Source organism: Podarcis melisellensis (genome assembly GCF_964234715.1).
Source record: "Podarcis melisellensis genome assembly, chromosome: 2".
Lineage (NCBI taxonomy): Eukaryota > Metazoa > Chordata > Lepidosauria > Squamata > Lacertidae > Podarcis > Podarcis melisellensis.
This window is the reverse complement of record NC_138529.1, coordinates 52027256-52040090: the sequence shown is the minus strand read 5'-3', so window position 1 is coordinate 52040090 and position 12835 is coordinate 52027256. Positions and strand designations below refer to the sequence as shown.

At 39.7% G+C, this 12835-nt stretch overlaps 1 protein-coding gene across 4 annotated transcripts in view; it reads right to left on the bottom strand.

The window, feature by feature from the left end:
• The window catches only part of DPYSL3 (dihydropyrimidinase like 3), a 57058-nt gene that overhangs the window by 14577 nt on the left and 29646 nt on the right, over positions 1 to 12835 (bottom strand). For all 4 annotated transcript variants that reach the window (XM_081900115.1, XM_081900116.1, XM_081900117.1 and 1 more), the window contains exons 2-4: positions 7582 to 7670; positions 2195 to 2379; positions 51 to 215 (exon numbers count right to left, since the gene is read on the bottom strand). In XM_081900115.1, coding sequence (XP_081756241.1) covers positions 51 to 215; positions 2195 to 2379; positions 7582 to 7670 — 439 coding nt within the window. The remainder of the gene's footprint in view (positions 1 to 50; positions 216 to 2194; positions 2380 to 7581; positions 7671 to 12835) is intronic.

The window sequence follows — 12835 nt, the reverse complement described above, 5'->3', positions numbered from 1 at the left end:
AACAATTAGAATGTGGGAAGACAAGGGATTGGCCTCTGGCATTGACGAACCTTTTTCTTTGATGAGTGTTTGCACTTCTTGTTTGACACTGTCATTCCAGTGGGTGATGTCCACATTCAGGGAGTAGTCACAGCAAGCCTTCCCATCACCCCACTCTCGCCACTTCTCATATGCTTCTATGAGGCTGGACTCGGGCTCAGGAACAACATGATCAACTGTGAACAAAGGCAGCAAGCTGTAGTAAAGAATGAAGGTCTTATGCTCTTCCCTTCTGTCTGGAGATTTCCCTCTAAACAATTACCGTATTTACTCAAATCTAATGTTCCCCCTTTTTTGGCCAAATTACATTGCGAAAATTAAGGTGGGCATTAGATTCGATGGCACATTTACATTCGCCAGCAAATCCTTTTTTAGGTTTCAAGGTTCCGAAAACTGAGGTGTGCATTAGATTTGATGGTGCATTAGACTCGAGTAAATACAGTAAGTCTTCTGTAGCCCAAAGACTCCTGAACTCCTAAAGGCCAACTTCATAGATCCTTCAAAAAATATGCTGTTTCCTAGCATTCTACAAGACACAATGTACCACAGAAACCAGCTAAACAGTTTTTCAAAGTCTCAGTCACTATGCTGTTTGGGGCAATGTTTTCACCACCAAAAGAACAGATGCAGCATTATTTCAATATTTATTTTTGTGATGGAGCACACTGTAAATAGGTATAGAGGACTACTTAGGCAACAAAGTTAATAGCAAGGAATCTGGGTAAAGAAGAAACAGAGAAGATACTTCAGAAATAGGAATATTTTAGAACTATAAAGAGCAGTCATTGTCCAGACATTTTCAACACAGGAGCATCTACCATATTTGACAATTTGGGTCTAGCAAGTGAACCAAGAGAGCATGTCTCATCTTACTGCTTGTAATTTCTCAGATATGTCTAAGTGCACTTACCAGAAGGAAGAATGAAAAAATAAGTCACTGTGCTTTGGATTAATAGTTCCTGGCATTATACCAGGTGCTTTTAGCAGGCTTTTGCTAAGAAGTGAGCGGGAAGTAGTAGCAGGTTGCCTCATCTCTTTCCCTCACTACGACTCATTAAAAAAAGAAGAAAGTTTCTTCCTAACATGCAGCTTAATTTACCTTTTCATTGCCCCTGACGTAATCTTCAATTTCTACTGCAGTTATTAAGTGCAACAGACACTGCGGCAGATACTGCAGTTCTTTCAACACAAAAATGAAGGAGCAGGAAGTAAAACATTTTCAACCAACTGCAGTCACACTTGCAACTTGTCCTATGACTCAATAAGCCAAAAAAACCCTGCAGAACCATCAAGCTATGAACCAGAACATTCTAAAAACAAGAAGCAAGAATGGCTCTCCCATTTTAGTTTACTTCCTAGGCATGCTGGGAGATTAATTTGTCTTCTGCAGCATGCTCTACTATTATTATTTTTAAATCACAATTTTGTGCACGTTTATTCTTTGTTGAACTGCTGAAATGCCATTGAATAAAAGATTAAATCTTTATATTTGAGCAAACAAGACCTTCAACAAAAATCTCACAGTATAATGAAGCTAAGTTGGGTTATTGCATAAATCCTTACACTTCAGTAAGTTTTTCCAGAAAGCCTGATTTTTCCATGGAAGCTGTAACACAAACTTCATCTCACTTTGGAGTCTACTGAAGTTCATTTGCCATAACTACACACTTTCTAGCTCCAAATTATTTCCATGGAGGAAAAACAAAAATAAATATGCATCACCCATTACATCTGATGACCAATGGAGCTGCAATGAGTAGAGCAGTTTTCAAGCATTTTTAAACATTTTAAATACTATAGAAATAAACAACTATGAACCAGTAATGGCAATTATTGAACTTCTGAGGCAGCCCTCAATATGTTCTACAGAAAGGATGACTGATGTGGTAGATGGTAATGGACCAAAACTCTGGCTGGGACTGATGGGAGCATGTAGAACTGTACTTTCCATTTGTACTTTCACTCAATGAACTGTACTTTCCATTTGTAAAACGTTCACCCTATCTTAACTATAACTAACATTATATCTATACCTAGCACCATATTATGCACCAGAAACAAGTTTTGTAATAATAAAAAATGAAGGTAATGTTTAGAAGACCCACAAACTGTTGAGGAAGTCACAAAGAGAGCCCCCCTCCACCCTTGTACTTACTGATCATGGTGGTCCCACCCGCCAAGGCTGCTTTTGTCCCCTGGAAAAAGTCATCCACTGCTGTCATCCCCTTGTATGGCATCTGCAAATGAGTGTTGACATCAATCCCTCCAGGGATAACCATCCTTCCATTGGCTTCTATGGTCTTCACTCCGCCAGGGACTATCAAGTTGTCTCCAATTTGCCTGATTAAATAATAACAAACCAGTCTGATAAACACGTTTACAATGACAAATGTCGAGTGCAATTTATTCCACAATAAGACAGTTCTTTCATCCACCATAACTGATCAGCAAACCAGCATATTTAGTACAGCTTTCTCTTATACATTTTAGTTACTTTAGGCTGTAAAGTAAAGTATTACAATAATGGAGCAAATATATGTTTTTTATACTCCTTTTGCAAAAGAGTTAGGATTTGAGTGAATTTCATCAAACATTTCTTTATTTGACCTGCCTATTAGAAGAGTACATATTTAAGAAGCCAAATACCTGAACTCAATACATTATTATACTAATGCCAGAAGAACCACACATTGATGGAAACCCAAAAATGGAAAACCAGGACTCTACCTAACAGCTGCAAAGAGGTAGGAAGACTCTGTGACTGGCACTTGTGGGCAAGAAGAGGATGCTCAGCCCTTCCTACATTTGTCATACCACAAGGAAGGGCAGCAAGTGAATGAGTTTAGCAGTACCCCTGAAATGTCAAATTGTGGCTGCCACTTGTGCAGCTGTTTGGCAGAGACCCAGATTTCCAGACAGGCTGCAGCAGTGAGTGTCCTGCATTTCTGCTCCTACTAACTAGAAAGAAGCCTGTTACTGCTGGTTTGTCTGTCTTTTTACAGTTAATTTTGATTAGCTACATTAAGCAAAATGTTCTCCATTTGGTATGGAGTATAGTAGCCTCCTGTTTTAAAAACTAGGGGGAGCAATTCCCAAGGTTTACAAGCCAAGCTTCAGCTTGACTAAGGGTCGTTTTACCCATGAACACCCTGCTCAGAGAAGAATGTACTTCTCCCAAGGCTTCAGAGATTCAGGCACCAACAATAGGGGCATCTGCTGGACTTATACAAAGCCATGAAATATTTTTTGGTAATCAAAAGACTAGTGTTTCATTATGGATTGGATTTTCACTGTGTGTGAATTTCAATATTAATGATATTTTTGGTATACGGTGTCATCGTAAGACATATGGACCAAAATGTTGGAAAGGCAAGCTAGATATATGTAATTGGACAATTTACATCATCTTCATGTAGGAAATTTCATGTGCCCTATATATACCCTATCACACTTAGCAAATGTTTCTGTTTCATCACATGTATATATCACAGAACAAGCTAAAGCTTCTCATGATGGAGAAACAGACATGGTGTGCATCACATACCGTGAGGTACATGCAATCAATTTCCTAGACAGAAATTATATTCATGTAGAAAGTTATGACATTTATGAAGCAGTTCTAACATTAGTTTTAAAAAGATATTTGTAAGTATCATTTGAAGGATGGAATTTATATTATTATGTTGTTTTTCTTCACTGTATAGTTTATTGTAACTTGATATGTTTTCTGCTCCTTTAAGGCTCCATTTGGGAAGGCAGCTTCTGAGTTTTTAAATGTATTGTTTTGAATAAATAATAATATTTATTATTATTATATTTTGTATCAGCAGGTAGTGTTACTTTCTTAATTTGTACATTTGGCTTCGTGTTTGTTGAGTTACAGTTACTTTTCCCACCAAACAGTTTTCATGCACATAGTAAAGACAAATGAGGAAGACCAATATCAAAATATCTTTGAGTCTTGGGATAGTTTGTAAGTTATATTTGTTTTTTTTCTTGACATTCCAGCGATCTGTGATATCTTATGAGCTACATCTGTTCAGTTATTTTCCTAATATACACTGTTTGCATTTGTATGCTTTTGATTTGGTTATAAATAGCATTGTTTATTTTTAATTGTCATTAGATTCCATTAAATTGTATTTGGTAGAATTCAACACTGTTCTATTCCATCTGTGTAAGCATTTCAGCTTGCCAGATAGAACAATCCCCCTCTCCTCTTTCTGCTGTTCTGGGGGCTCTCCTGACTGATTTGAGCCAATTTTGAGGGGTACACAAGGAAAGGGGGGAAGTCCCATTGTGCAAGCAGGAGTCCTTGTGCTTCTGCTGAAGGGGCTTGTTAGGTGAATCCTGCCCTTCTTTCTCTCTGTCTCTCTCTGTGTGTGTTTACATTAGTTTGCAATTATTTTTTGAACCCAATCTTTTTAACAAGACTTCAGATTGTTGGGATTTATTTCCTTTTTTCTGATGGCCAACCCCTGCTTATCCCCTGGATTCAAAATTGAGAAGCATACTGCCTCTAAACATGGTGTCATTTAGGGCAGCTAGCATGGCTATTCACAGCTGTTCACAGACCAACCTTCATGAATTAGGATAATTCGTTGCATTTATATATTGTATCTTCAAGGAGCTCAGGGTGCCCACAATCATCAGAATGAAAGGTGCCCAGATTCACCCAGTAAGCTTCACAGCTGAGCAGGGATCTAAACCTCAGCTTCCCTCGTCCAAGCTTACAGCACTGCAGTGGCTGTAAGCAAGAAGCATTGGAGCAAATATTATGGCAGTGAATTCCAAAAGTTAAATGTGTGAAGAAGCATTTCCTTTTGTCAGTCCTGAACTTACTGCAACATCAGCTTTACTGGATGCAATCACTCTTCATTCACACCATTAAAATGTATAATGAGATCAGGTTGCTCCAAAATAAACATAAAAAATAACTGAAAAAAGATCAAGCTCCCAGCTCTATTTACTACCACAAAAATTAAAGCAGCAACCGATTAATTCCATGAGAATTTTGTCTGGATGTTAAAAATAAATAAACTTGTATTTTGTTGTAAATAAATAGGAGGTAAAAAGAAAGCTTTTAAAAAATATGTTAAAAATCCCTGTCTCCATATGCAAAAACAATTCTCAAGTCCTTAAGGTCTAAAAGTTAGAATTACTTGTTGCAAAAAATGAAAACTCCCAAATATAATGGACACAGCTGCTGAACTGTTCTTAAGTTTTGCCAGAGTTTTGCAATTCCACCACCATCAAAAAGTTCTATAAAACAAACAAAAACCTTTCCCTGGGAGTTGACAATGAGTTCGCTATGTATTTGGACATCCACTGACATAGCCTTGTGCATTCTGTGCATTATTTTTAACAGCACATTCATTGTGTTATAGCAGTACAAGAAATACTATCTTCTTGTTTGAATCTCATCTTCCTCTGACCTGAAGGACTTACACAGCAATCCACGTTGCAGCTGGGGTGGTAGTGAACCAATGGATTCACTGCCACATCCACAGCCCTGCTGGCCAGGGTAGAAGCCGAAGGGCTGTAATTTTCCACTTTGTTTTGCTAGCTCCAGGAAACAGGCTGCTTTTGGATCTAGCAGATCCATCACCAACCCTATCCCAGCTTGTGAACAGTGTTCTGTTTCAGGGTCTTACAACAGTAAATGCTGGTAGAAACACCTTAGGCAGTTGAATGCACTCCACTGTGCTTTCAGCAGGCACAGTGGAGGCCTCATCCTCACCAGCAAAGATATCTCTACCACATTCAAACCCCCTCTAACCACTGGTGGACCTTGGCGTCTCAAATTTCAGTGGCCCCCTGTGCAATGCCAAAATCTAGCCACCCACCTCCCACTCTACCTTGGAGCAATAGTGGTGGAGCTTGCTCCTGCGCCCCAAAAGTTACGTGCCCACCCCCCTAGAGCTACCTCTCCTCTAACATTGCCTCCTCTAGTGGTGCCAAGACTCTGGAGGACCTTGCCCCAGGGAACCTGACTGATTCCTCTCTGGTGGCATTTAGATGCCAGGTAAAGACAATTTTATTCAAGCTTATAATTTGTCTGAATTTTGAGCTGAAGCTTTTTGTAAATTTCCTTTCTTCTTAACTGCTGTTTGCTTTTTGTTTTCAATTTTGATATTTTTTGAAAATTATGTTGATTTTAAGCTGCTTTGGGCATCCTGTTATACATGATGGAAAGACAAGTGGAATACAAGTATAAATATATGCTCCAAAACATCTTCTATTAGTCCTTCTGAATACGTGCACAATTCCATGCTCTTTGTGCTTACATATGAGTAAATTTTATACCACTAATACTCACTTCTCTAAGCCAAAGTGCCCAAATTGCAGAATGTCTTTTTTTAAAGGGGTGTGTGGCTACAAGCCTACACAACCTTGTGTACACAAAGAACACTGGTTCAGTTTTAACTGAAGCAATTCCAACTCTTGCATTCATCAAAATGTTTATTACACCAAATAGTTATTCAAATCAAATCTGGCAGCTTGTGATACGACAGACAATGGCCTTTTTGCATAGGGGTTATGTTCCTAACCTGTGCACATCAGCAGAGCCCTGTTACATCTCCGACCCCCCTTTTCCGGCCACTTCCAGGTTGCAATGATGCACGTGTGTGCAGCTACACACATACTGCACAAGCATAAAATGCTCATTGCCTGTATACATCTTTTGGGGATACATTTTTTGGGTATAAAAAAGAAACCTTTAAACACAAACACCCCACATCTCTGTATCAATGAACTCACAACATTTGAAAAATTATTTGTGAGTTTTAAATATTTTACAGATGGTACTCTTTCCAAATGTCTTTGTGGCAACAAACCAGCAGTTAATAAATTGCCCTTTTCCCTCGGGGTTTGAACACTTGGACAATTTCCTCCTCTTAAATATTATTTGATTCCCCTGTTGCTGCTTTTAAAAATATTTCCTGCAGAAGAATCTGGATATTTGCTTTTATACTTTAATGGCAAAGAACATTTGAGATCCTTGGCTATAAAATATCCCACAACTCAAACCTCACTGCACTGGGATTTAATCCTAATTGCATGTATTTACACACTAGAACAATTTCAGCCTTTAACCACTGGAGTCATTACTTTGACTTCATAAACATAACCAGAAGCCAGATAAAACAGAAACCATAACAACTTTTGCCTAAAACCTCTCAGAATCTTAAAGACACAGCTTCTTTTAAGAAAATCTTTACCATCTCTAACTGCAATAAATGTAACAGTCATTTTTATGATGCAGTAGGCAAGCCAGAAACCAAACATAAATTACATTTGTCATCTCTTCTCTTTAGCAAAGGGTCTCCAAATACTATGACAGTTTAAATGCACTGATATAGAAAGCCATGTGCTGTAAATGACTTAATCATAGACTATTTGACATGAATAACAAGACAGTATACATGCAATATAAACTTGCACATAACAATTTTTGGAATCCCGTTCCTCTCTTCAAGAGATAGATATATTCTGACCACTAGGAAAACAAAGAGTGGGCTGTGGGAACTGTATACCTACTTTATAAGACCATCCTCCATGTAAATGTCAGCATAGAATGACTGATCATCATTGACTATCCTCCCTCCCTTAATGAGAAGACGGTCGCTCTGTGAAGAGAAAGCAAAGATTTGTATTTGACAGATGTTATGCATATGTTTGCATCTCCTTTTTATAATACAGGGTGTCCATGAAAAGAGTAACACAAAGCCAATGAACTGTGCTTAGTTAAAGTAGGCCCAATCTTTAATCAATTCCATCTCTGTTTGGCATAAATTACAAATTATCTGCCCATTTCCCTAGAGCTGGATAGCTGATGCAATCCCACTGCTGTCCAGGAACAAGCGGCAGTTTCACCTGGATGCTATTGATATTGTTACTACTGAACAGTTCCGAGAGCTCTTTTTTAACAGCAGTCAGTGTAGAAGCTAATTTTGAGCACCATCATATCAACATTACATTTGGGAGGGGGGCCTCACAACATTAAAATAATCTGCATTGGAAGGTGCAAAAGATTTAGTTCAACACTTGGACCAAAGGAAAGACTTACCAACTTCCTATAGACCAGGCATGGCCAAACGTGGCCCTCCAGATGTTTTGGGACTACAACTCCCATCATCCCTAGCTAACAGAACCAGTGGTCAGGGATGATGGGAATTTTAGTCCCAAAACATCTGGAGGGCCAAGTTTGGCCATGCCTGCCATAGACCATATATCTTCAACTGGTGGATGGGGATCTATTACTGGGTCACAGCCAGACCTAAGGCAAGTGAAAATATCAGCACCATTTAAGTTAAAAAAATTAGAGAGGGTACACAAATGGGCTAAAGCTGGGTCCCGGGCCTGAAAAGGTTGACCATCATAGAATAACCAACATAATCCACAGTACTGGGTCACAAGCAGCAAGCTGGTACATGCCAGAACCAATTACTCCCAAGGACTCCAGAAAGAGTTAATTGGTCCCTGGTGGTTAACCTAGGCCGTTTCGTATCCCCACTGTTTACACCAGTCCGGGGGGCGGGGGGCTCTTTCACTGCACCAGTTTTTTTTATGTATTTATGAAAGTTATTCCTTTGGATGTTACCATATCACTGTGTCTCATGGATCAGGCCAATGGTCCATCTAGCCCAGAATCCTGTTCTCACAATGGCCAAGAAGATGCCTATTGGTAGCCTAAAAGCAGCATTCGACTGCAAACCCAGACAATGTTTGATTTCTGTATTCCTGACTCAAAAGATTTTTTGACTAAAATGGCCTTGCCTCAAATTCTAAGGCAATTTACAAAAAATAAAAAACACCACAATTTTTGTTACTTTGGCAAGTACTCTTCTTCCTTTTCACTATCTTTTCTCTCTCTTTTTGTCACAGGAGACAACAAAATCAAATAAACCCGACCCTCAGACTAATGTGCCCATCCAGCTCTGTACAGGCCAAGGATTCAGTTACATGCCATGCATGCACTGCACACATTTCAACACCGTAATTGGGGCAGCCCCTCCTTGGGAGAAGCTCCATGCTCGCTCTGCAGCCTTAAGACATTTTGGATGAAAGGCAATGTTTTATGTTGTAGAAAGGTCAGTTCACTGTAAAAATGAGCTTCCTAAAAATGCTTCAAGAAAGTTGAATGATTGTTTCCATTTTAGCTATTTGGCTATCAGCTTGAGGGAATTGTAAGGTTTGCAGCAGTGGAAATGAATATTTAGGGGGAGGGAACCCAAAATGAATAAACTTCCCCTTCATTAACAACCCAGTGAGATGGTCACTGGCTCTAGAGAAAAGTAAACACTAATGGGGGGGAGGGGAAAATAAAAGCACCAGCTGTGAAAAAACAAGTTTAAATATATATGCAAAAAACTAAAAAAAATCTTAATGTATAAGAGTGCCAAACCAATGTAATAATAAAAGTATAAAACACTATTTAAAAAGAAACCCCAGCTGCAACAAAATTTGTCTCTCCCATATCAGTCTCTACAGCCACAGCAGGCGCTGCAATGTTCCAGCAGTTTGACTTCACCCCCCAAGGTGCACTCCTCTATTGTTTCCAACAACAACCCAAAATTGGGTCTCCAGCTGTTTTTATACTACAGTTCCTATCCTCCATGACCACTGGTCCTGCTAGCTAGGGATGATGGGTGTTGTAGTCCAAAACTGCTGGAAATCCAAGTCTGGGGAAACCCTGTTCCATACCTACCCCATACATAGACCAATCTTACTTCCCAATGAGATTAATAGCAAGACCTCATGCAAACATCGTAATAAAAATCAGGGGGAAATGATGCAAGAAATACCCCCTTGGATACACAGAGTCCTTTTCTGAAATGCATTCACCTCTTCCACACATCCCACTTAGCTTAGCACAAATGAGTGGGCTTCCAGAGAGGAAGCTTGCAGATGCTTTGCTCCTCCGTGGTCCTTTCTGCCGCTGCGCCATGCTCATGACACACATGACTCGTGAACCAGGAATAGTTATTTCCGTTCACACAAAAAGGGCAGGCTTTGTTTTCATAGCTGTTAGAATAACCTACACATAAACATTTGCTTAGTTTCTTTACTCTCTGCAACCTTGAATCCCTACTGTTATGGGTTCCATGGTTATTCGGAGTATAGTCCAAGCATATCAGTTAAGTGAATAGACATTACAATACAGATTGCTAGTTAAGAATTGCTAGTCTTCCAAATAGATAAATGACCCTGGACGGTTAAGTCCAGTCAAAGGTGTGTGGCGCTCATCTTGCTTCAGGCCAAGGGAGCCAGCGTTTGTCCACAGACAACTTTCCAGGTAATGTGGCCAGCATAACTAAACTGCTTCTGGTGCAACAGAACAGAAGCCAGAGCACTCGGAAATGCTGTTTACCTTCCTGCTACAGCAGTACCTATTTATCTACTTGCAGTGGTGTGCTTTCGAACTGCTAGGTTGGCAGAAGCTAGGGCAGAGCAACGGGAGCTCACCCTGTTGCGAGGATTCATACCGCCAACCTTCTGATTGGCAAGCCCAAGACCACCTGTCTTCCAAATAACCCAAAGCTTGTAGATATTAGAAGGAAATTTATGGCAACAACAGTGCCCCCCCTCCACCTCTTCATTCTTCATGGCATCTACTTCTATAATAAAGTTAACCTTCCTTGACAGGTAAAAATTCAAATAAGCAACAACTCCAGTTCGTAATTCCTGAGGTGCAATGAGACAAAAAATACAATTCTGTTCTTAAATATCATCTTTCTCACTTGTACACAACCTATGATTTTACGGTGTGCTGTTATGCTTTGCTTTCAAATGAAAAGTTTCTTGGAAGACCTCCTACAAACATTTTTCAAATGCCCAACACATCTGAAGGAGACAGGGGTACATATGTATCACCCGGATGGTCTCCCATAAAAGGACTCCAAGTTTTATTCACATGTTGTAATACAATATGAAATACACTGATAAAAACAACTATACAATTTCAGCTTGTTTCTTAGATTACCCTAAAACTTCTGCATTCTAATAGTACACATACCAGTAACACAAATACAGTGGTACCTTGGGTTAAATACTTAATTCGTTCCGGAGGTCCGTACTTAACCTGAAACTGTTCTTAACCTGAAGCACCACTTTAGCTAATGGGGCCTCCTGCTGCTGCCGTGCCGCCGGAGCACAATTTCTGTTCTCATCCTGAAGCAAAGTTCTTAACCTAAAGCACTATTTCTGGGTTAGAGGAGTCTGTAACCTGAAGCATATGTAACCTGATGCATATGTAACCCGAGGTACCACTGTACAATGAATATCTGGTGATATCCTCAGCACAAAATAACAAGCAAGCTATTCAGAAAAATCTCAATTTCAGTTCTAGACACCAAGTTTCCCAAAATTGTGAAGCAAACAGAATAATTAGGGGGTGTGGCAAAATAACATTGCCTATACTAAAGGGCTGGTGGGAAAGTGTTGAAGGTCAGGGCAGGATTTCATAAGCAGAATGTATCAAGTGTGTGCAAATTACATTGTAGCACAATCTGTGTTTGTTTTAATACGTACAGTACAGTACTAGATCTGCAATGCTTTTTTTAAAAAAAAATCTTTATCTTCTAGATTCAGACCCGTGCTCTAAAATGTGATCTCCAAATAAAAAAAAATTATGTGATGTGGAGAAAATAAGAAGTGAACAATCTGCTCGTACCAGCACCCACGGAGGGATGATTCTGACAGGGCTCAATACAGCCTTCCCCTGTCTGCATGCTTGCAGCCCAACAAAACCTTAAGAGGAACAAAAGGTCTGTGTGCACCTCCCTTATTGCCACCTTGTCCTAATTCACTGCTGAATGCAAGTTACTTAACTTTTTTGACTGAAGTACATTTTCCCCCTTCTGAATTCTTAAAGGGCAGAAGTAACTGATGCTAATGCATCTGAATAAAGGAGGAGGCACAGCACAGTTAGAAGTTTATTTTGGTCTACTGTTACTGTAGCGAAAGTATACAGGAATGTAATGGCCTTAGTGGTTGTTTCATTGATATTTAAAAGTTTTGCATTTATCATCATTTGTGCCGAGCCCTAGCAGCAGTAAAATAAGAAAGAGGAAGGCCAGCACCAACTCCATTAATTGGTAGGCAGAAAAGGGTGGGGGATGGCACATTCAATGACATCATGTCTATTCTGGCACAGAAAGTTCTGGATTCGTTCGTATGCAAGAGGAACTAAAGAGGAAACTGAAGCGCTTATCAGGAAACGGGCCTGACTAATTCAAGGGCTTTTGCATGCTTACCAAGATCTCCCGGGCTATTACAATAAACACACTGTTCATCCTGCCAAAGCTCATTTCTGCTTCCCCACACCCAGCCATGTCTTCCTGCCAACCCTGTTTCAGGCTGCATCATTAGCCACTGTTGGCCTGAGGGAAATTTTATCTGCAAGATACAGATGAGTGAAATCACATTCATGGAGTCAAAACAAAAGCACCAAGAATCTAAGTGCATCTTGGATTCTCTTTGGAAATTCTGGCACAGATCCCAGGCCTTCTCTGTTACCTCCTTTGAGCATCCTGTTAAATGAAGATGCCTCTCTGTTGCTACAGGAAACTTTATTGCTTGTTCATTCTCACATAAATGTTACCCTACACACCAGATGTTTTCTACCAAAAGGATAAACAGCAAAGAGTTATCTACCACCTTTAAGATTAAAAAGTTCTAACAGCATACACTGCCATGAACTATTAAGAGCACAGACTCATTTGGCTACTCTTCTGCAAGTTTGCACAGGAAATTAGTACTGTCTGACTGCAAAAGCAAGATCAGGAAGGCA